Genomic DNA, 25,463 nt, shown 5'->3' with positions numbered 1-25,463 from the left:
TTCTGCCCTCAACACACTCCAATTTATTTAATACTGTGAAGACTGACACAAAATACTTAATAGGTTCATCTGCCATTTCTTTGTCCCCTATTACAACCTTTCCAGCGGTCCAATGTCCACTAATGATTTTCTTTTACTCTTTATATATCTGAAAAAGACTTTTGGTATCCTCTTTGACATTTTTGGATTGCTTACGTCATCTGCTTTCTTAGTTGCCTTCTGTTACTTTTTAAAGCTTCCCAATTCTCTAACTTTCCACTAATCTGTGCTATATTATATGCCCTCTCATTTACTTTTATGCTGTCTTTGACTTCCCTTGCCAGCCATGGTGGCCTCATCCTCCCTTTAGAATACATCATCATCTTTGGATGTATCTATCCTGTGCCTTCCAAACTGACCACAGAAATTCCAGCCATTGTTGGTCTGCTGTCATCCCTGCTAGTGTCCCTTACTAATCAACTTTGGCCAGCTCCCCTCTCATGTGCCTCTGTAATTCCCTTTACTCCACTGTAATACTGATACATCTGACTTTAATCTTCTCCCTCTCAAACTGCAGAATGAATCTGTCATATTATGATCACAATCTCCTCAAGGTTCCTTTACCTTAAGTTCCTTTTGGCAGTCTGTTTGGCTCCTTTCTGAAAGTGGGGACAGATTATAATTATTTAACATTTTAGCAATAAATGGTTCACAATAAAGGCATGCAGAGGACATTTGGCAGTCCCTAGAAAATATGCAAAACTACTTTGCTTTGAATCACTAGTTTAGAACTTTGCCAATTACAGCAACGACACCCCCAACACAGGCATGGCACAGGGACTGGAAAAGAAAAGCACCATCCTCCTCCAATGTTATGTATATTTGGTACTTGGGTATAGATCTAATCACATAGCTATTGAAGAGGTAAGATAGGTCTGGAGAATCAACACTTAGTTTATGTCCACCCATAGCTTTACGAAGTACTGCAACATAGTATTGTTGATAGTCATGACCATGACCAAATTAAAATCTCAAAAATTCTGTAAGATGTGTCACACTTTGACCATAAATTCTGTTTTATAAACATGTGTGTATCATTTTTAAACTTTTATATTGCCCTTTGCCCATTTTATAACTCTAAACATTTGTTTAATCTTGTAGCAGAGTCTTATTCCACAAATGCACCCTGGGAATTGTGCACTTTTGTGCCACTTAGGCAGCCCTTCTCATAACACTAACAAGTTAACATCAGCAATCATAAATGAGTTAACAGCTGTTAAACCATGTTGTTTATGCTTTGTGTGTAAAATGGATACTAAAAATGGATTTCTTTCTGACACGCATACTTTCACTGTTACTAGATAAGCAAAACATTATGACAAAAATTACACGACCGTACACAATACAAGGAATATGGCAGAAATGGTTTAATCATTTTAAATATTGTAAGAATGCACATGCAAACAGAATGTTGGGAGTGAAAACTGTGAAGGCTCATCTAACACTGTGAATAATGATCTTAAGATAGTTAGGATCATCTCGATGAAATGAAAGAGTCAAAACCAAAAGGAACATTATCATTTGCATGACAACAAAAAGAAACAATTTAAAAATAGATCAAAACATTCTCAAAGACTTTCAAATGTATATAAATGATTTCCATAGCAAATTAAATGACAATTTATTGCGATTTAAAATGAGTACTTTTAAATATGAAAGTACCACTATTACAATTTGGGAACTTGGTTTATAACCCAGAAAGCAACATAATTAAGTCTCCAATGCATGCTAACTTATAATACAAGTTGCTTTCTGAACACACATGCAGCTGTTGATTTTAAAGCAGAAATTTAAAAGAAAAGGGTTAAAGAGTAAAACAATTTTCAAAGTAACAAGATTTATAAAGAGGAAGCATTATATGGGTATTTTTATCCTTGTATTTTGTCAAAGCAATTGGACATATCAGAAAGACACACAGAATCACTTTCAAAATGCAGCCAAATTTGATTAAATCTGAAGTAATTCCATTTGTTGATTAAGATGATGGGACCATGTGGTTAAATTACTCTTGAAAACATTTATAAAATGTATAAATAAATTCCCTAAAAAAAAACTGAGTAAAAAAACATTTAGTGCAGTAAATTAGCTTCCACAACTTGATTTACATACATATTAAAAGCTACAGTACTAGAGGTTTGGGTTCAATCATGACCTCAGTATTGACTGTGCAGAGTTAACACATTCTTTGTGTGACTCCATACGCTCCAATTTCATCTCACCTCCCAAAGCTGCACATCAATTGGCTGCTGAAATTGCCCCTGATAATGTAGGTCAGTGGAAGGTAGGTGGAATAAAAAAAAATGACTAAAATAAATGAGTTGATGTCGGCAGCATGGATGATGGGCCAAAGGACCTGTTGCAAGTTATCTCTTTAGAATTCCAGAAATCTAGAATAAATAGGACTTCTATTTTCTATAGTTGGAGGCCCAACAGCACAAGACAAATGGAATAATCTATTAGCATTGTCTGCATAAGAGTTCTACAACCTGCTCTTGAACTAAACTTCAGCGTGTGCTCATTTTCCAAAATACTTTCTTTCCTCTTTTAATCCACACAAAAATAAGGATTTTACATTGATATACATTTATATATTTTACTGCACTGAGTGCACCTTTTGAAATTTCTTTCCAAAAAAGCACACATTCCATTTTACATTTCTCTTTCAAAACCCATGGCTTGAACTTCTCATGATGTTCCAGTATTGAGCAGCTTCAGGATAATTGGTAATGCTTGAAGGGACGATGGACAGCTAACTTATACATCCTTCTACCTTTTGTCTTTTTGCTAGAGGTTCTTCAGACTCCTGTGGCTCAGGAATACTAGCAACAGATTTGCCTCTATCCACAGCAACAGTGATACCAGTCAGAATATAACCACCACCTCCACTCATTGTCAATTTTGGATGAGTTCGGTTAGGCAAAACCTGAAAAATATGAAAAAATAATTTGCACACTGTTATAATTAGCTAAGATTAGAAAGTCATTCAGTGTATTTTCTATAAAGTGACACATTTCAAATAACTGTTCATAAAAGCAGTAATTGTTTTTACTTGGTCAATTTGTAAATAGGTGTCAATGGCCCAGAATTTACAGTCAGTGTTAAGTCAGCCATTCTGAAACTCATTTTCATGAGGATCTTCAGGACAAGACTTAGCTCATAATTCCTTCACTGAGAATGTACAGAGAAGTCATTCATGATATAAATGGTATCAGTGGAGTGAAGGTGGAGGATGAAGTCTGGACGCAGTGGGAAGAAAACTGAGATTTGCACATAAAACAGATGAAAAAAGTGTCACTGACCAAGTCATACCTCTTTGCCTTAGCTAGGAGTGTAAAAGCTGCTAAAATTTTGGAATGTTCTCAAGATATATTTCAAAAACATAAAATGGATTAAGAACAGATCAAGCTATTAAAAACGTTTGAAATTAGAAAGATTAGAATTAAAATTTTTAAATCAATCAAAATATTTAAAAGCCATTTCACTAAGCTTGGTCCCTACATCAACCTAGCATAGGTTATCTGAGATGACTACCCACTAGATTTGAGGAGGTGGAAACTAGAGTGAGAAACAACTGTGTTTGACTGAAGGAAGGACACAGTTAGCTAAAGCGGTTGAGGCAGACAGAATAGGTGGAAAGGGATCAAACAGAGACAGACAGTTAAGGAGGTAATCCATGACATTAAGCAAAAAAAAAATTCAGTAGTGAGAAAAGATTCTGTGGTTCCACGGGAAAGTTGAATAACCAGGATTCGTTTTGTTGATTAAGTCAAGGGACAAAACAATTAGCCAAATATTGGCAGTGGAGTCTTATACTGAAATAAATTCAGATTCCAGTATAGGAGGGCAAACAAAATAAATCGTGAAGGAAAAGTCGCAAGGAAAACAAGAACAAACAACAATTTGTGTTGAAAAAGGATGACAAAACTCCAAGGTGACATCAGCACCCTGAAGGAGGTTTTGAAAAGATCACATTAAATATTTTTTACATTCATCTTTATGGTAGATACAATGCATCTGAGATTAGTTAGCCACTGTAAATTCCCCCTAGTCTGTGGGTGAGTGGAACTCAAGAGCCTCAGGATCCACACCACCAGGTTCAAGAACAGTTACTATCCCTCAACCAACAGGCTCTTGACCAAAAGGGAATAACTATTTACTTATCAATCACTGAAATATTCCTGCAACTGATAATATCACTTTAATGATTCTTATCTGATTATAAGACCATAAGATATAGGAGCATTAGTACGCTATTCAGCCCATCGAGTCTGCTTTGCCATTCAATCATGGGCTGATCCAATTATTCCAGTCATCCCCACTCCCCTGCCTTCTCTCCATACCCTTTGATGCCCTGGCTAATCAAGAACCTATGTATCTCTGCCTTAAATGCACCCAATGACTTTGCTTCCGCAGCCAATCAAGGCAGCAAATTCCACAGATTTACCATCCTCTGACTAATTTCTCTGCATCTCTGTTCTGAATGGACGTCCTTCAATCCTGAAGTTGTGCCCTTTTGTCCTGGACTCACCTAACATGGGAAATATCTTTCCCATATCCAATCTCTTCAGGCCTTTTAACTTTTGGAATGTTTCTATGAGATCCCCCCGCCCCCCCCCATTCTCTTGAACTCCAGGGAATACATCCTAAGAAATGCTAGACGTTCCTCATATAGTAACCCTTTGATTCCTGGAATCATTCTTGTGAATCTTCTCTGAACCCTCTCCAATGTCAGTACATCCTTTCTATAATAAGGACCCCAAAAGTGCACACAATACCCCTAAAGTGGTCTCATGAGTGCCTTATAGAGCCTCATGTTCTCATTATTTATTGCAATTTATTTATACTTGCATTTACACAGTTCGTTGTTTTCTGCACTCTAGCTGATCTTTCATTGATCCTGTTATAGTTACTATTCTATAGATTTGCTGAGTATGCCCAAAGGAAAATAAATATCAGGATTGTATATGGTGAATATATGCACTTTGATAATAAAATTTACTTTGAAGCCTGAAGAAGATTTAATAAAAATTGAAGATGCCATAAATCTGTTTCTGAAATTCTACTGGGGAGATTGCACATTTAAACTGCATGAATTAAAATTTACCTGATAACCTCTCAGCCATGTTTCAGATAGTCGTAAGTTAATAACTCCACCTCTTTCTCGCAGATCTGCATAGCACGTGAGCAATGGCTAGACAGTGTAAGAAAACAATCAGTGAATTCAGCTATGCTCTTAAATATGCAATCAAACTAATTATGTATCAAATATCTAGTCTTTACCTCTTTGTATTGGCAGTAGATGACAAATGGTCTGGATGGTGCCACAAACTCCAGAAGAGAAAGTAGTAAGGGACTAGGATATAGTCGACTTGCAATAATTAACCTAAAACATCAAAATTTAATAAGCAATAAGAATTTTAATTTAAATGAGGTTAGCTGGTTACTATAATTGTTCTATATGAAAAGCAAAGTGGGCACACAGCATTTCCATAGAGCTGCCATTACCAGTAAACTGCTTTTGAATGATGCCTTTACAAAGTAAAATGTCCCAAGCTAGTTCACAAAGTATAATTGTACCAGCAAAAACTTGGTTAAAAATAGATTTTAATGATAGAAATGAAGTGAAAGCATAGATTTAGGAAAGAGATACCAAAAGACATTACAGTACATTCAAACATGACAAGCTATATCAGAAGCGATTGCTGCAAACAAGCAATTATGCACATCTATAAATAACTTACAAATGGACAGGTATTCATAAAATCTCTGATCTTACCATAGATTTCATGGAAGGGAGTGGTCTGGGGTCAGAGTTTCATTTTCAAATGAATAAAATTTACTTAAAAAGACTGCACATGTTGGAGAAAGCCCTTTAATGGATATTAGCTGGCAGTAATTCATGTCATCTGGGGCATCACACACAGAGATGAGAGGGGAAAAAAGGAGAGTTAAAGGGAAAAGAGCATGCGTAGAGTGTAACACATGTAGGTTTTGTTCTGTGTCAGTTGTATTGGTGGTGGTCACAGGAGATGGGTCTACAAAATAGCAAAAGTTGCTAAAATTTTCAGGAAATTAACTGCTCCAGTGGTGATTCAATGAGATCCTTTCCTTGGCTCATCTCCCTTGACCATGACCATAACTATGATATATTCACCTTAAAAATACAGATCAAATGCACACCAAATCTGTTAGGACATTCAACAAGAGAATCTAAGAGTTTTTAAAAAAACAGACCCATCTGCATTTCTCTCCTGAAGCACAGCAGCAGCAGCCTGTAGTTTCTTGAGTCGATCTTCTTGCTTGCTGTTCCTTTCTTCGACCTGCCAAGACATGTTTTGACTTGTGTAAAAAAAGGTTAATATAAATTTGCTCTAAAAAGCCTAAACAAAACCTACCTAAAGATCACATTGTCTGTTTATTTATTTTTTTAATATTAAAATCAATCTCATCATACAGGAAGTAAATCAACAATACTGCTATCAACTAAGAGCCAGAATCAGATAGGAAAAGCATGGAGCTATATGAAAGTAAGGAACTATCAGAAAGGGAAAGATCAAGCTGTTTCCAATCCTCTCCCCACCAAATTTTTTCAGCAGAAAAGGAGGTGGGCTAAAAAAAAAAGTTGCCAACAGTTGCCCAGGATGTGTTTCAGCTGGGACATTCAAAGAGGGACTATTTAGAACTTTCTGAGTGTAGTTTTAAGTCAATGGTTATATACATAATTGCCAAGAAACATTTCCACTTGGGAATTTCTGTAGGCTGAAATTCAAGCATTACACATAGTATAAATATAAGAATATATATACTGTAATTTGCAGCATAGATTGAAGAGAGGAAGTCTACACCACAGCAAGTATTTCTACCACACCAGTGATTTGCCGCAACATCTCTTGTGACTCATATGAAGAGAGAATGGATAAATAATTGACTGAGACACTGCCACAGCTAAAGTACATACCCCAATTTCTCCACTAGACCAAACTTGCAAAACAGTTAAGAGCAGAGCTAAGTGTTAATTACATTCAAACATAATTTCAGCTATAAAATGCAAACCAAATATCCTCATTGTGACAAAGGAAAATACTGAACATTATTTTATTGGTCTTCATGTTTGCTCAAGTTAGTGGGGATGGGCACCATTTTCTGCTCTCAGCATCAATCAACCAAACTGAATATCTTCAAGTAAAAAGTCAATCTGAAGAAGTAGTTATCCCTCGCACACAATATATGTTTTCATTACTGAGCGCCACAAATCAGAAACATTAGAATTTAGCATTCTCCATTGATGTCCTACTGAAACAAATCTTACATTGGCTTTCCTATCTGTATTTGTGTCTTTATCTTTCGTGCAAAAAGCAACATCCTGGACTTTCCCAGCTTGGTTGTTATCCATCACGGTTTCAGCACAAGGCACCTCATCACCTCGATGTGTGCTCAGTGGGCTCCTATTACCTTCTCCCAATGTAACTTTGGTCTGATTCTGTAATGTTTCATTTTCTGCCAAAGATCTTCCAGAAAGAAAACTGTTCAGTTTGTTTATAGGGAAGTCATAAAGGTGATCGTAAAATGATTTTGGAAATCCGAAGTTCTCCATTGCTGCTCTAACGGGCATGCTACCTGGATACATGTGGACAACAGAGCCATAACCTGCAGAGAAAAATTGATAGTTTATGTTAAATAAGAAATTGTATGCTAATTTCAGATACATCCATCATTTGATCTGGGGCTGTCTTGTAGTATTTTTACTGAAATAGGCTAGAAGTTGACAAGAGTTGCTTGCATGCTGGAGTTTATGTAATCTGGAACAGATGACTAAAACATGAATAGAAAAGGTAACACACAAGTGTAAATTGTTAAGAATGGTTGAACAACTATGTGCAAGTTAGAATAGCAAATGTAAACTTTTTTTTCTAGTTTCAGCTTGGGGGGCCGTAAATAATAGGTGGTTCTATGGACTACTGTTTAGGTCTAGGCAAATCAATATCAGTGATTTGTTTGAAGGTATCACAATTAATAGAGCTAAGTTTACTGATGATACAAAACTGTGTGATAAATTACGAGGAGGCTACACAGAAGCTTTGAGGGGATACAGAAAGACTAGGTGGCAATGATGGGTGAATGGAATATAATGTGCAAAAGTGTCATCCATTTTGGTAGAAAAATAAAGGGGAATTTCTTAAAGTACTGAAAGATTTAAAGATGTGGGTATCGTAGAATCAGACCCTTCAGCCCACCATGACCATGCCAACAGAGTAAAATGAGAGGCACAAAGTTGCCAAAGTTATCTGAATACCAGAATATAGGTCACTAGATCAAGTATTTATTTTAATCCCTTTTACTAACACTTGGTTCATAGCTTTCTATACCATGCCAATTCAAGAGATTGTCTACAGATTTCTTAGAACTGCATTGACCATTCAGTCAAGGAGCACCTACCAGATTTTAATTACCCTCTAAATAAAAAGTTCTTCCTAACATTCCCTTTAAATATCTGACTAAAGCAAAAGCAAACCCCTGTAAGACTGACACTCCCGCCATGAAGAAAAGCTTCTTAATTTGGAGATTATCTATGACCCTCATGAGTTTGCAAACTTCTATTAGGTCTTACTTCAGGCTCTTGCCTTTTTTTACAGCCACTATTGAGCAAGAGGTACAGTAACCTGAAGTCTTATTCTACCAAGTTCAAGAAAAACTACTCCTCTTCAACCATTTGGTTCTAGAACCTATTACTACAACCCTAATCACTAAGCATCGGGTGTTTGATGTTTTCTTTGAACAAGTTCCAAGGTGTTTCTTTGTTTCATGGCTGCCTGCAGGAAGATGAATCTCAGAGTTATATTCTGTATACATACTTTGATAATATAAGTACTTTGAATCTTTGAAACACTATGAGTACTTTGATCACTTTGCATTAAATTGGAATTTTTCTTACAGTGTGCAAAATTTATGTTTAATATGTGCTTCTGCTTATATGATTCTATGTTTGTGCTTATGACAATAAATGCAACTTTGATTTCCAAAGAAAACAAACCTAGCTTATCCATTCAATTCATAGAACTGAAACATTCTAACCCATGCAACATCCCGGTGGATCTCCACTACACTTTCTACAGTGCAATTACCTTCCCCCTTTTAATAACACATTGCAGAATTTCCTCATTCCCCTCCCCAAATCCTTCCACTGCAATTTCCTTCACCTCTGTATTCAATAAAGATGTTTTTACCTAGAGCTTGAGAAACAATGTGGACAATGACTTTTGGCTGTTTATCTTCCTTTAAATTGCCCTGCAATCTTTCTGGGACAACCTTGATCTTGGTCCCAAACGAGAGGCAAAATATAATCTTGGGTTCATGTCTTTAGCTGCAGAAGCACCTGTCATTCCTCTAATCACTTTTAATCTGCTTCCCTAGTGCAGCCCAGTTACCCAGTCTGTAATCTTGATTCTAGTTGAGACTACTCAGAGATAAAATAAGCCTATTATTTTCCAACACAGGGCATTGAATATGGAGTGAGATATACTCTCGAAGTCTCCCTAATTACTTGCCTGCCTAGCTCCCTTGCTCTGTGGAGTCAGAATTAGTCAAAAGTTGATGTGATTTGAGACAGTATTAGAATTGTGGGCATATTCGTAGGATAAAGCATTCAATGTTTTAGGGCATAAGATGAAAAAAATGCAAAGGGATGAAAATACTCTAGAGAGCCATAGATGCCAGCCACTGATTAAATTTAAGGTGGAGATTTACAGACTTGGATAATGAGAGAATCAAGGCCATCATAATGAATGTCAAGGCAGGCTTAAGAGCAGTGCAGTTTACCTTTGATTCTATTCATGCGGGTCAGATTGTGAGGCAATGATCTGGAGATTGACTGTTAAACCATTTATAACTGAAAGCAGCATCAATATAGACAATATCAGGACACCCCAAAGAGTTCCATACCTAATGAAGCATGTTTGAAGTGTAATGACTACTATAAACATTGACAACAAGGTGGCTAGTTCATCAACTAAAATCCACCAATGCTATTGTCAACAAATACATCTGTTTTAATGGTGCTGATTAGATTGATGAAAACATGAGTCATATCACTGTGATTCTATTTCAAAACAGTGTCATGGGACTGCATACATCAGGGGCTCCCAACCCTTTTTATACCATGGCACCCATCATTAACAGCAGGATCATTGGACCCCAGGTTGGGAACTCCTAGCTTTATGTGTACCTGCAAGAGTTGATGATACCTCAATGTAATAGCTCAGATAATGTAGTGCTCACTCAAACATGCATTGGACTTTCAGCCAAGAATTCTACGCTCAGCTCTCCAGGGTGCAATATGGACCCATAACATTCACTCAGAGATGAAAACACTACTACTTATGCTAAGGGTCATACATGTGATGCAAAGATAGTGTTGTATTTGAGCAGGACACACAGTTTTGTAGGAATGGCTGATATTTGCTCAAGGGCATCAAATGTGGAGGTGATAGAGTGGTATTAAAACAAATATTTAACAACAAGGTTGCTAAGTTAGTTATATGTAACCTGCAAAGTTCTATTTCTTCCAGACTAGAAGGAGTTGAAGTTGGACAAGAGGAGAGTAACCTGCATGGTTATTCAGGATCAATTAAGCCTGTTTTTTAAAATATCTTTTTCCTTTAGAAATATGTAATTTTTTTTACATAAGCAGGTGCTGATGCTTTTTGCTTAAGTGAGTGGGGGTGAGGGAAGTGGAGGGTTGTTGCTTTGCTGCTGCTTTTGTGGGGGAGAGGGAGGGGGCTACTGGGGTACTCCTGTTTTTGTGGATGTCTGCAAAGAGCAAGAATTGCAGGTTGTATATTGTACACATTCTCTGATATTAAATGGAACTATTTCAAATTTAATAGATTTCATAACAGATTTTGAATATTTTTCAATACTTCAGAATATGAAAAAGAGTTTAGTACTTTAAACGGGCAGCATAAACAATAACCACCAATTTTCAGGGGCAGAGGTTTACAAGCCAATCAGGCTAATGTGACAGGGCCTGAGTGTGGAAGTTCCTACTGTGTTTTAGGGCCTCACTGTAAATAAAGAATACTTTGTTCAACAGAGTTCTCAGGGAGTTGGGAGAGGGTTGTTATGGGGGAAGACGACAATGCAATTTTAAAAGAAATACGTCTGCAACATTAGAAATCCTCACATTAGAAGTCTGCATATTTAGATTTCTTTTTTACCTCCTAACCTTTCCATTACAGAGCCTAGTACCAGGCCAGCACATGTTTCCACTACAATTACTTTGCAGCCAGCGTGGATATTCCCAAATGCGAGCATCTGTGCCAGGGTGTCATAACGTAAATGGCTGGAAAAGAATGTTTAGTTAATAGTTTTTTTTTAAAATGGCATTGTCAGACAATTAATCATAATCATTTTGGAAAGTACTGCACTATTAACTTAGTGGTATTCAACACAAATGGGTTTCTTAAGGTTGTTATAACTGGGGGTGGGGGAGGAATGTGGTGGTAATGGGGAGAAGCTCCTGCTACCTATTAAATGCTCCCAATGGTCTGCACCTCAAATAGCCTTTGACAACCACGTCCAGCTCCCGGCCTTCACATGTGGCTTAGCTACTAAGCCAAGTGGAACCATTCCTACTGCCAGAAGGGGCAAAGACAGGTTATCGGTGCCTTAAAACCAGTCACTTCAGGCAGATGGGGCTCATCAGCTGTGGGTGGCAGCTCATCCAGGCGAAGGAAAACTATGATATCAAACTTCCACTGTCTTACGGCTATACCCACTCATAGGGAAGGCTTCGGGACTAAATCCCAAGGGAAAAATCCAGAGCTGAAGTCCCTAATGCAGTCCTATGTCGAGTTCAATGCTGACTGGCAACTCTTGCGAATGCTGCTGGTACCAAACTGTATTGGTCTCTGCTGTTCCTTCGGGTTCATCAGACACATGGAGAAGGGAGCTTGCGACATAGGCAACAGCTTGCTGTCTATATCATGCTGTCCTGGTTGGCATATCTCAGCATCTAGGACGCAACATCGATGGTCAACTCTGATGACGCGGGCCTCATACAACACAAATGACATAAATTTTCCACTCATTAAAGATACCCAAGGAACCAATACAATAATAGATTAAATTTAGTGGAAAAATTGGACTGATTTCTAAGCCAAATAGGTTGCTTTTCTCTTCCTTGTGCCTTTCCCCAAAACAAAAATCACTTTTCAAAGGCATAATATTACAAACCTTCAATTCTAAGCTAAAACTAATCTTTCTATGTAAAGTGATTGAAGATAGCACAGCCTGAGTGCACAATAAACCCATTTACAAGCCCTACAATTGAGACAGTAAGTTCACTACATGTTAATCAAGAAATCTTCATTAGTCACACCAGAGACTTTTATAACAAGCTATCAAACTGCTTTACTTATGGTGAAATAGCAGCTGTTGAAATAATCTAAAACAGCAGTGACTGGTCTGGAATATGTTTTAAACATGAATGAGAAAAAATATCAGCACAATCACTCACCAAATTTTACCTGGTTCACGGGAATGATACATCATTGCCATTATTCTTGCAGTGGGTTTCAAGATAGTGATAAATGCTTCATACCTGTGAACCAAGTACAAAAGTTTACCAGGGTCTGGATTTCACCATCTGGGAGACAATTTAAAATTTTGTTTTACAAAAACAGTTAACTATTAATTATTAATTACACAAACTATTTGCTTCCACATATAAAGACAAACAAGTTTGCCATGCAAGTATTCAGAAATTTGCTTACATCTTGTATCAATGCAATGCATTGGTTAACTACATATGCTGTATTCATTGCAGTGTAATGCCAGCCACTGAATCAGGATTTTACCAAAGGAAAAACTGACCTCAAAATACAATTCCTACTGTTTATTACAATTAACAAAAAAAAACAATCAAAATACATGAAACTGGTATCACTATCCACCACCCAACCACCCCCTCCACTGATTTATAAATTATACCAAGGAAAGATGAAAATTTGGTGAAAATAAGAATTGTTTCCTAATCCCTCATTCAATGACCTTACTTTTTTTTCTTTTTCTTGATATATTTTTCCTGAGAAAATTCAGTTTTATCTCTAAATGTTGTGCTGTTTTCTATTAATCGTTGAACAATATCCTGCAAAAATAAAAGATTGCTTTGAAGAATAGTGTTTTTTGTGAATACTAGTCGTAAACTTAACATTTTGCAATTGCCCATCCTCAATAGTATAAAATAATTCCTACCTGCCCTTTCAAGCCTTGTCCTTTAAGTGCCTCAATATCGTCTCTGCTGAGCCTCTGAGACTTGCCATCATCAATTATGTTTCTATTATCAATACCAGCTTCGTTGAGTTCTGTAGTAAACAAATGTGTCATGTTCCAAAACAAAAGCACTCAAATTCTTTTTACATTGTGAAGGTGAACAAACATTTTGCTTCACTCATTTGTTTAATCTTTCAAGATACAGGCATTCTAGCTAATTTAATAACAATTGGGAATTCAGAAGACATCTTGGGCCTGATGATGTTTGACTGGGCTGTGCCATGAGTTACACCCATACAAATTCAAAAGAGGCCATATGGCACAATAAAGCATGATCTGTCATTCAATAAGTTCATAGCTGATCAAGCTAATACCTCAATTCTGCATTCCTGCCTACACCCTACCATTGATTGTGGTTTCCACCATTAATTTTTGCTGCCCTGCAGGACTAATTGAGCTTGAGGCTTCACCTGCATTGATTCATTCTGTGAGAAGTGGTGACTAGGCCAATGCAACAGAACCCTAGACTACCAACCACTTCTGTATGCATCTGGTGATCAGAAACATCCAAATAGAATTTTAAGATTTGTATAATTTAAATATTTAAAAAATATTTATGTCATTGTATCTGCAGTAAATTAAATGAGAATGTTGCTATCAATTATATAAATATTTACTCAATTTTTCCATGAATAATTAGCACAAAGCCATAGGACCAATAAAATTTGTCTTATTCATTAAAGGAGCACAGACATCTTTGGCAAAATGTTGATACTTATAGCCTATTCCCAATTGCCATTGAACCAAGGAGACAATTAAGCATCAAACACATTGGATAGTTTGCAATCACATATAGGTCAGACCACGAAAGATGGTAGATTTCCTTCTCTGATGGACTTAGTTAGGGTGTTTGTGCTACCCAAGATTTGGGATGCGATCTTGCAATAACCAGCACCCTATTTGATCTGACACATCATTATAAAACTCTTCCATTGCACATGGTGCCAAGTATAGAACCATGCAAGAAAAAGTTTGTGAACCCTTTGGCACTTGATCCAAGATGGTGGCGCAACGCAGCTTGCAGCGGCCACTCCGGAACTGATTATCTGTTATTTGTGAAGTGGGGTGCCGTGTGCAATCATAATCGATTGAAAACGGACGTGGAAGCACGGAGAAACATTGGGAAATTCCAGGAAGACCTTCCTAGTTGCTGCTGCTGCTGTGAGGTCCAGGACTCTGCTGGGAAGAACAGGCCCCCAGTCCATGGGGTCACGTTGCTGATGGCCATTGGCGGGGGCCGTCTTAATACACTCGGCAGATGATGGTGCTTGGAGAAGCTGTGCTGGAGGGGCTGGTCATCGGCTCGGAGTCCTTTTGACGGACTCAGGTCGCTTTCGGTGTGTGCTGCGTCTGCAAGGCTGAGTCGGGCGGCGCCTTGGAAGTCCATAGTGGGGGTACTCCCTTCTGCCGCCGGCGTGGGATGGCAAGTCTGTCGGGACCCTGAGGACTTGAGGACACTGTGGTGATTTCTTTTGAACTTACAGTCCTTTAACATCTTGGACTATTTTTACTGTGCCCATAGTCTGTTTTTTTAAATCAATTATGCTATTGTTTGCAATTTTGTAACTATATGTTGTAATTTGTAATTATGTGGTTTTGTGCAGGTCTTGTAGCTTTAGTTTTTGGTCTTGTTTTTGTCTGGTGAATTTGGAGCTCCTTTCCGGGGATCGCGATATTAATACGCAGCAGCCTCTCCGGACTCTGGTTTGGGGATTACCAAACGTTACGTGGATTTTCTGGTGTAGTCTGTTTTGTCATATGCTTTTGTATGTCATTCTGGGGGAACGTTGTCTCATTTTTTAACTGCATTGCATTCGTGGTTTCTAAATGACAATAAACTGAATCTGAATCTAAAATATCCGGTTTTACTCATAATATGTGGTCTGATTTTCATCTAGGTCACAATAATAGACAAAAATATTCTGCCTAAATTAATAACACATGAACAACTGCACTTTACATGTCTATATCGAACACATTGTTTAATCATTCACAGTTCAGGCTGCAAAAAGTATGTGACCCTTGCATTTAATAACTGGTAGAACCTCCTTTAGCAACAAATACCTTCACCGAAACATTTCCTGTAGCTGCTGATCAGACTTGCAGAATGGCAAGGAGGACTTTTAGATCATTCCTCCATGCAAAATTATTTCAATTCACCAATATTTCAGGAATACCTTACATGAACAACCCTCTTCAGGTCATGCCACAACATCTCATTTTTATTTTTAGAATCATTTTATTGCTACATAATCTTTTACAACTACAAAATGATACAAAACTTCAACAGATTAATATGCATACAATTAATAAAGCTGAAGAAAAAAAGCTGATTGTAATATATAAAAACGGAAAAAGATTTTTTTTTAATGTGTATATAGGAAAAAGGGGAAAAAAAGAACCCCGTCTAACTAGGAAAAAAGCCCTCACTAACAAAAAAAAGGGGAAAAAACCCATTAGGAATCAACCCTCTGGAGCAATACGTTTGGCCATCATCTAAATATAAAAAAAAGTCCTCAACCGCCATTTCATATTTATAAAAAAAAAATTGGAATGAAACCATATAGCATAATCCAAATTAAATGATAATATTTGGCAAAAGAACCTCATCTTCTCTCAAAATCAAATCGAGGATCAAAAGTTCTACTTCTATTTTTTTCAAACTAAGACATAACATTAATTGAGAAAACCATTCAATTAATGTAGGGGAATAAATATCTTTCCATTTTAATAAAATAGCCCTTCTTGCCAGTAGTGTAACAAATGCAATTACATGTTGATCTGAAGATGAAATAGCCTGAATATGATGCAGAACTATTCCAAATAGAACAGTCAATCTATTAGGTTGGAAATTAATTTTCAGAGCTTTAGAAATCGTAGAAAATAAAGATTTCCAAAATTATTTTAATGAAGTACATGACAAGAACTTATGTGACAAAGTAGCTACTTCAGTTTTACATCTATCGCATCTAGTTGTCTATACTAGGAAATATTTTAGATAGTCTCTCCTTTGTTAAATAATAACGGTGAACAATTTTAAATTGCATTAAACAATGGTTGGTACATACAGAAGAATTTACGTTTTTCAAAACACAAAGCCAATCTTCATTAACAAAGGTCATATTAAGTACTCTTTCCCAATCTTGTTTAATCTTTAGTGATAGGTTCTCTTTTTGTAACAAAAATAAATTATAAATTCTGCTAATGGAAACTTTCATTAAGGGATTCAATTTCAAAAGGGTATCCAACAAATCAGAATCCTGTAAATATGGAAACTTAGGTAAATATTGTTGTAAAAAATGTCTAACCTGAAAAAATTGCAAAAATATGTATGAGCAAGAGAATATTTGTTAATTAACTCTTCAAAGGTCATCAATCGACCATCACAAAATAAATCTGTAAAAGAAGGGATCCCTTTATTTTCACATAGGAGAAAAATGGGGTCAGTTGTTGAAGGTTTAAATGAAAAGTTTCGATATAAAAAACTAGACAACTTAAATTGTTTAAAATTTTAAAAATTACGAAACTGAACCCAAATCCATACGGACTGTTTAATAACCAGGTAAAGATTTAAATTTGGAATTTTAGAGAGCTGTAAAGGTAATGGAGCTCCTAAAATTGAAGTTAAATGAAATTGTTTAACAGCTTTCAATTCCAAATCAACCCATAATTGTTGTTGGTTCTTATCGAGCCAATATAACCAAAAACATAATTTTCTGATATTCACAGCCCAATAATAGTCTTAAATTAGGAAGTGCAAGTCACCAGCTTTTTTAGATTTTTGTAAATGTTACTTATTAATTATTGGTCTCTTATTGTTCCAAATAAATGAAGAAATAGGAGAGTCAATTTGATTGAAACATTTTTTAGTTAAAAAGATAGGTATATTGTGGAAAATATATAAAAATCTAGGTAAAATCATCATTTTCACAGCATGAATATGACCTATTAAAGAAAGAGTAAGTGGATTCCATCAAGAAAATAGTTGTTTCATGGAATCCATTAAAGGAACTATATTCGCATTATAGAGATCTTTATATTTGTTAGTAATTATAATACCTAAATATCTAAATGTATTAACAATTCTAAAAGGAATATCATTATATATACTAACAGGGACATTTAATGGAAACAATTCACTTTTATTCAAATTAAGTTTATATCCTGAAAATTTAAAAAATCTTTAAGTGTTTCCAAAAGATTAAGAATTGATTCCTCAAGATTTGAAATAGATCAAATAAACCAAAAGATCATCTGCATAAAGAGAAATCTTATGTATGGTTCAATTCATAGAGATACCATGAATATTTTTAGCTTCACCTAGTGTTATAGCAAAAGGCTCCAATACAAGATTAAATAATAAAGGGCTTAATGGACATCCCTGTCTAATGCCACAAGAAAGTGAGAAAGACCTGCAGTTATTAGTAATGACCGTGGCAATAGGATTCTCATAAATCATTTGAATCCATCTATTGAAATTATTACCAAAACCAAATTTTTCTAATACCTTAAACAAATATGGCCACTCAACTCTATCAAATGCCTTTTCTGCATCGAGAGAGATAACACATTGAGGTTGCTTAGATAATGATGAATATATAATATTCATCAATCTCTGAACTTCTGAGAAAGAGTAATGGCCTTTAATAAAGCCCGTTTGATCCGTAGAAATGATTTTAGTTAAAAATATTTTCTAAGCGATTAGCCATTATTTTAGAGAGTTTTTGCATCCACATTTAATAGTGAAATAGGTCTATATGATGAACAATCAACAGGATTTTTATCTTCTTTAAGAATTAAGGAAATAGATGCTTCATAAAAAGGTAAATTACCCATCTCAAAGGATTCATTTAATATTTCCAAAAGATATGGAGAAAGCAATCTTTCAAATTTTTTGTAAAATCCCACTGAATAACCATCAAGTCCAGGAGCTTTACCTGATTGCGTTGATAAAATAGCTTTCTGAATTTCATGCTCGGTAATTGGAGCATCAAGCATCTGTTGATCTTTAACAGAAATTTGTGGAAATTTAATCTTATATAAAAAAAAAAGCCATTTTGGAGAAACCTGCAGGAAATTGAGATCTATAAAGATCAGAGTAAAAATCTTGAGAAGTATTATTAATGTCCTCATGGTTACTTGCTATATCTCTATTATTTTTACGAATCTTTAAAATTTGTCTTTTAGCTCTAGCTGCTGTTAATTGAGAAGCTAAAAGCTTATTATTTTTATCCCCAAAAATATAAAATTGAGTTTTGAATTTAAGCTAATATCCTTCAATAGGCTATGCTAGTAATAAATTATACTGTGATTGTAATTCTACTCTTTTAAATGAAACAACATTTGGAGAGATTGCATTGATGTTATCTAATTCTTTAATTTGTTTAGAAATTTTATCTAAATCCATTCTTGTTTGTTTCTTCAGTTTAGCTATATACGAAATAATTTGATCACGTAAATAAGCTTTTAATGTATCCCAAATTACTAACATAGAGATGTTTCCTATATTATTAATCAATTAAAAAGGAATTAGTAAGTGATGTAGAATGATTAGGGAGTTGATATTTGGATGATGACTTTATCCATTAAAGGATTTAGAAAAATATTAAAATCACCACCCATTAATAACATATATTCATTTAAATCAGGTAATAGAGCAAAAACAGCTTTAAAAATGAGGGATCATCAACATTTGGCCCATAAATATTAAGCAAAACTATTTTCCTATTACAAATTATTCCTTTAACAATCAAAAATCTACTGTTAATATCAGCTATAATATCCTCCTGATTAAAAGGAATATTGGAAGCAATAAAAATAGAGACACCTCTAGTTTTACTCTAGGAGTTTGCATGAAACTGAGGACCCTTCCAAAATTTAAAAAAAAATCGATTTTTATCACATAACCTGATACGTGTCTCTTGAGCAAAGATTTTATTAGGCTGGAACCGGTTAATAACTTTAAATGTTTTCTTATGCTTAATAGGATGATACCAACTGCGAACATTCCAAGTTAAAAAATTTAACTGTTTAGATATCATCATGGAGCTTTGTATCCAAAAAGAGTAGTTAGACGCATGCCAGGATAGGGTAGTCGAAAATGGCAGAGACGAACAACAATAAAAATAATTGGCGTATGTTCCGGGATTCCACATTGGGGGAAAAAAATGAAAAAAAGGAAAAAAAATCCCACCCAAACTACAAAGCCCAGAAACAAGTCAATATCAAACGACACAAGCCCCAAGAAAAGCATAAATGCAAATGCAAACTCCACTTAAGTAAAAAAGAGAAAAAAATAATCTTTCTCCCTCTACTGAACATAAAACTCATTACAGTCAACATATATCTCAACATAATTAACTTGGAAGGAAAGTGTTTTTCTTGTAAAAAAAAACAACCTTCAATTTGAAAGTAACCTTCATAACATTAGATAAGGGAAGAAAAACACATCCAAAACAATTCCTGAAATATTTGCACCAAAGAAAAACAATCGCCATCTTTAAATTGTCCAGTCCATCTTTAAAACATAAGGAAATCCAAATAATTACTTAAAAGATCTTTACAAAAGCATAGGAAACAAAAAAAAACAATTAATTCATTTAAATGCTGCAGAAAAAAATTCTAAATGGTTCAAACTTATTACAGTCTATCAACAGTTCTCCTGCTATGTCTTCTAAAGTTGAAGCCATCCAAAAATGCATAAAAATGCATTTTAAGGAAAAGACTTCTGTAACCATCAAATCTTCCAATCTCATTACTCTTCACACCGCGAGACAATCAAAACTTTATAAATCATTCAAGCTTCAGGCTTCAGACTCGTCATCAGATGCATCAGGTAGAGTTAATAAAACTCAATCTTCAGCTGGATCATCCAAAATATGAACGCCAGACTTTTTGACAAATGCCTTAATTTCACTGGGTACTGAAGCAGTGGGAAGAGCTTTTTTTGATATACTAATTTCATAACCGATGCAAATCCAGCATGCTTCTTAACAACTCTGTGTGGAAAATCTTCAAAAAAGTATCGGAATCCTGATACTGAAAGTCTTTTTTTTCCTTGCAAGCTTAATAATACGGTCTTTGTCTCTGATACAGAGAAAACGCACAACAATGTGTCTGTTTTTAACCTTGATCCAAAAATTTTAAAGTGCCGATTCAGTGAGCCATTTCGATATCTGAAGGCTGTAAACAAACCTCCGGAAATAAAGACTGAAACATTTTTGCGAAATAATCCAGTGTGTCGGCTGATTCTGATTTCTCTTTTAATCCAACAATTCGAGTATTATTCCAACATGATCGAGCTTTGAGATCAACGAGAAGAAAGGTCAGCAACATTTCGACTAACTTCTTTAAGATCAAGGCTCAGAGAGTCAATTTTTCCTTCAAATTTCTCTTTTAATTGAGTTATCTCAATGCTGATATTGCTGATTTGAGATTCTAGTCTCTTTACCCAGAGGGGTTCCTCCGAGAATTCGTCAGCTTTTTTGGGCTTCCCATTGCCCAGGTCCAGATTTCTTTTTGCGCTTCTGAGAGTAGCCATAATTATAACTGTTACTCTACAGATCCGAACTGAATAAAGTTGAAATTTCAAAGTTTAAGTCAGAAAAGGGAGAAATTAAAGGCGGATAAGAAGCGACTGTGTCTTACATGCCCGTAAATAGGAGGCGGAGTCCTCAACATCTCAATTGGGTGAAAGGTCTGGACTCTGACTTGGCCATTCCAAAACACGAATTTACTTCTTTTTAATCCATTCTGTTGTTGATTTACTTGTGTTTTGGATCATTCTCTTGTTGTATCATTCAACTTCTATTAAGCTTTAGGTGACAAGATTGCTACCCTGACATCCTCCTGTAAAATGTCTTGATACAATTTTGAATTCATTGTCCCCTCAACAATTGCAAGCTGTCTAGGCCCTGAGGCAGCAAAGCAGTCTCAAACTTCATGCTCCTTTCACCATGCTTCACAGTTGGGATGGGTTTTGGTGTTGATGTGCAGTGCCCTTTTTCCTCCAAACATAGCAGTTGGCAGTTCTGCCAAAAAGTTCAATTTTTGTCTCATCTGTCCACAGAACATTGTCCGAGAAACATTGTGGCACATTCAGGTGGTCTCTTGCAAACTTGAGACGTGCTGCGATTTTTTTCTTAGAGCAGTGGCTTCCTCCATGGTGTTCTTCCATGAACGCCATACTTGTTCAGTGTTTTTCTTACAATGGACACATGAATAGAGACATTAGCAAGTTCTAGATATTTTTGCAGGTCTTTTGTTCTTACTGTTTGGTTCTTTTTCATCTCATTCAGCATTGCAAGTTGTGCTCTTAGTGTGATCTTTGCAGGTTGCCCACTCCTAAGGAGAGCAGCAACAGTACTGAATTCCCTCCATTTGTAGACAATTTCTTTTACTATGGACTGATGAACACTCAGGTCTTTAAAAATGCTTTTGCAGCCTTTTCCAGCTTCATGCATCTCTACAATTCTTCTTCTAAGGTCCTCTGAAAGTTGTTTTGATCAAGGCATGTTGCACATAAAGAGATCTTTCTTGAGAAGAGCAGGCTGTCAGTAACCTGACTTTTTTTTAAAATTAGGGCGAGGCACCTCTACAACCCATACCTCCAATCTCATTTCATTGATTGGAACACCTGACTTTGCACAGCTTTTGTAGAAGGCAGTACCCCATTGGTTCACATACTTTTTTTTAACCTAGACTGTGATTGTTTAAAAGGTGTACTAAGTATTGACGAGAAGTACAATTGTTTGTGAGTTACTAGTTTAGGTAGAATGTGTTTGTATTATTGTTACAGATGAAAATCAGACCACATTTTATGAGCAATTAATGCAGAAAACCAGGTGATTGCAAAGGGTTCACAAACTTCTTCTTGCAACTGTAGTTGTGTACTCCATATTTCTATGATTGAACACACAATCTTACGAGCAACATCTTATTGTTGATACTCTTACAAACCCCCAGACAAAAATAAAGCACATTTTTCCCCTTTCCCCAAATAAAAGGAACAAATAAATCATACTTAATTTTGTTAGCAAATTCACTCCTCTTCCTTTTAGTTCCATAATTGCAAATCAACAGCACCACTGGCACTAAGCTGCAGAAGGTATAACTCAGATCAAGATTCTAAACAAAAGCTTGTCATTACCTTCAATTTCTTCAGATTCTGCTTTACGTGGTTGCAGTGCCCCACCGGCCGAAACTTCAAAAGTTGTGCCATATTTATGTCCAATTGCGTTGTCCAAGTAAAACCACTGCTTCTCAAAGATGATTTTTCTGGAGAGAAAATGTTTGCAGTATATTAGGCTCTGACCTGAAAATTATTTTTTTCATCTCAAGTCTCATCACCAAAATACTTTTGAAACCTCAAGAACACACTTCAGCATATCATGAACATTGGGTTGGATCCAAGTAATTTTAATGCCAGGAGTAGTTGTGTAACTTAAAATATTGAAATCAATAGCACTTATTTTAAAAAAAGAGGTTTAAAAGTAGTATAATACAAAATAATTGAACTACTCGAGCATTCAAAAGCACTTCCATGCTAAGACAACATAAAATGCATTATTAACAAATTAGTTGCACTATTGAGTTGATGGACTCAGCAAAAGGGAAAGCAGCAAAAACAGACTCCAGTCTGCAAATTAAGAATTGGCTACTTTATTGAATAATTTTTCCAGTTGATGGAACTTACAAAATTTAATTAAGAAGATGAAATAAAGCATCAAAAATAATGGTAAACAAATGAGTTTAAGATGTGAGAGAATTTAAACATACAAGTTATAGAAAGCTAAAAATTTCCCCAGTGTTTTAATGGGTGACCAGCAAAATGGAGAGTAATTTGGGACGATTTCCAAAAATCCGAAAATTATGCAAAAATCTCAACTGATAGGAAAGTAACAAAGAAGATCTTACTGCCTTGAGTAAGGAGTAATAAATTGAGTAAATAAAGTTGAGTAATAAATCTTTTACATGAAAAAAGGTAACACAACATTCAGAATACTCATGGTTCTATGAATGGAAGATTTATTATCTGACTGGCTACACCATGATTGGATGACTGTTTTTATGAAGATGCAACTACCAGGAAAAATAGGTGGGAATCAATGTTGTACATTTGAATTTTTAAAGACAGCTGATTAGGTAAAAACCTTGTGTCTTCAATCTTACCTACATTTATATGCAGTTGGGAGTAATGTATTAACAGACAGAGAAGTCAGAGAGTCAACAGAGAAACAGGCCCTTCAGCCCAACTCATCCATGCTGAGCAAGATCCTAACTAGTGTTTGTAAACTAGTTCCATTGCCTGCATTTAATTCAGATCCTTGAGGTGTAAATAAACTTTCTTACAGGTAATAAATAGTAAGATACCACAAGTTCAGTACTGGGCTCTTAGCATGTTAATAAGTGAGATTAAAATGAATAAATTATCCAGATTTGCTCCGGATACAAAGCCAAGTGAGAAAGTAACTTGCAAGAGAAGATAAAGATTCTCAAAGAGACAGAAATAGGTTCAGTAGGCAAAAGGGTGTAAATGTTAAACTGACTATTCTCTGTCAAGGAAATAAATATTTTAAGTAGCAGGATAAAGGTGAATAAACAGATGTTTAGTGTGTTTGTTCATTAAAACAGGAAGTTAACCTACAAGTAGCTGAGCACCACAATCAAGTCACGAGACTGCACACCCTGATGTGTCAACCTATAGATCTATCCTGGGCCCAACATATTGATGCAATTACGAAAAATGCACGCTATACCTCTCTAGGAGCTTGAGGAGATTTGGTATGTCACCAAAGACTCTAGCTAATTTCTACAATTGAACAGTGGAGAATATTCTGACTGGATCCATCACAGCCTGGCTTGGAGGCTCCAATGCACAAGATCTAGGATGAAGAAACTGATCATTCCCATTCTAGCTACTCTGCAGTGACTTACTGTATCTTTTACAATTGATTTTAAACATCTCTTACTTGTTTTTAAAACTCAGTGGTCTGGGACTGAAGTACATTACAGAATAATCCTGCAAGAGCTCTCAAGTCTTTTTCCGCCTCTCTTAAATTTAAACTACAAAAGATAATTGGCAGGTCAACTATTCATTTTCAACTATGCTCCTAAACAGTGGAATTCAATACCTAAAGCTATAAGGGATGTAAAGTCAGTTTACACTTTTAAACGGCGGATCAAAGCCTACTTATTTAACTTTTAACTAACATCTTCTTGTCTTTTATTTTCATGTTTAATTTTTATTTTCATGCTTGCAGTTTATACCGTTGTAAAGCACTTCGAACTGAAGGTGCTTTATAAGTTGTTTTTAAGATCTAAAGAAGCCGCAAAAGGTTGTAAACTCAGCCAGCTCCATCATAGGCACAAGGACAAATTCTGTGTGAGAGAAAAGGATGCACATGCGTATGCGTAGGGTAATCAAAATGCTCGCACCCATTATGTTTAAGTCCATGCAACCGAGCCTGGTTTGTAGTTTTTGGTCCTCCTCACTGTCGTCAAGTCCAGGAAGTGGCTGAGAGTTAAACTGCTGCTTCCTACTGACAGATTTTACGCACAGGCATTTTCCAGCTTAGTATCCTAATTAACTCGAATATCCAACTGCTTAAAAGGCAGAAAATGTCACGAATAATAGCCTTTAACAATGAAGTGAACGTTAAAGTCGTTAATAGAAGTGACAATAAATCAACAATTGAACTAAAAATGTTCTAGCAGAAGTCGAGAACTACACCCCTAAGCCACCACCTACGACCAGCTAGTACACACTGGTACAGTACTAAAGCAAAAAATACCTCCTCTTGCACACTTGCACGGCTTTAAAGACCTCGTCTCGCTTTAGGACCACATGGTGTCCCTCACAGATTGCGTCGGGACTCGGTGCATCTGCCACGGCTGACGTCGCCACCGTTTCCTCATCGCCTTCCCCCCCGCGGTCAGGGATGTTCAAATTATTTCCATTTTCCAGCATTCCTTCCGAATAGAGCAGCGGACGGGGCTGTCGAACCACACGAAAGACAAAAAAAAACCCGCCACAGACAACCGGTCGGGACCCAACACCCCGGCCGGCCGGGCGCGCGCGCAAGCCGGAAGCGGAA

At 36.1% G+C, this 25,463-nt stretch overlaps 1 protein-coding gene across 1 annotated transcript; it reads right to left on the bottom strand.

The window, feature by feature from the left end:
- Positions 1-1,384: 1,384 nt before the first annotated feature.
- On the bottom strand, positions 1,385-25,447 carry trmt6 (tRNA methyltransferase 6 non-catalytic subunit). The gene is made up of 11 exons (XM_059986262.1): positions 25,161-25,447; positions 22,517-22,644; positions 13,291-13,400; positions 13,092-13,183; positions 12,554-12,637; positions 11,253-11,377; positions 7,349-7,686; positions 6,274-6,359; positions 5,320-5,422; positions 5,144-5,230; positions 1,385-2,962 (listed from the first exon to the last, which is right to left on the bottom strand). The coding sequence occupies exons 1-11, from the start codon at positions 25,334-25,336 to the stop codon at positions 2,789-2,791; spliced, it is 1,503 nt and encodes a 500-aa protein (XP_059842245.1). The 5' UTR covers positions 25,337-25,447; the 3' UTR covers positions 1,385-2,788.
- Positions 25,448-25,463: the final 16 nt, after the last annotated feature.

The sequence above is a fragment of the Hypanus sabinus genome, chromosome 12 (genome assembly GCF_030144855.1).
Source record: "Hypanus sabinus isolate sHypSab1 chromosome 12, sHypSab1.hap1, whole genome shotgun sequence".
Lineage (NCBI taxonomy): Eukaryota > Metazoa > Chordata > Chondrichthyes > Myliobatiformes > Dasyatidae > Hypanus > Hypanus sabinus.
The sequence above is the reverse complement of the archived record's forward strand: the minus strand, read 5'-3'. Positions and strand labels throughout refer to the sequence as shown.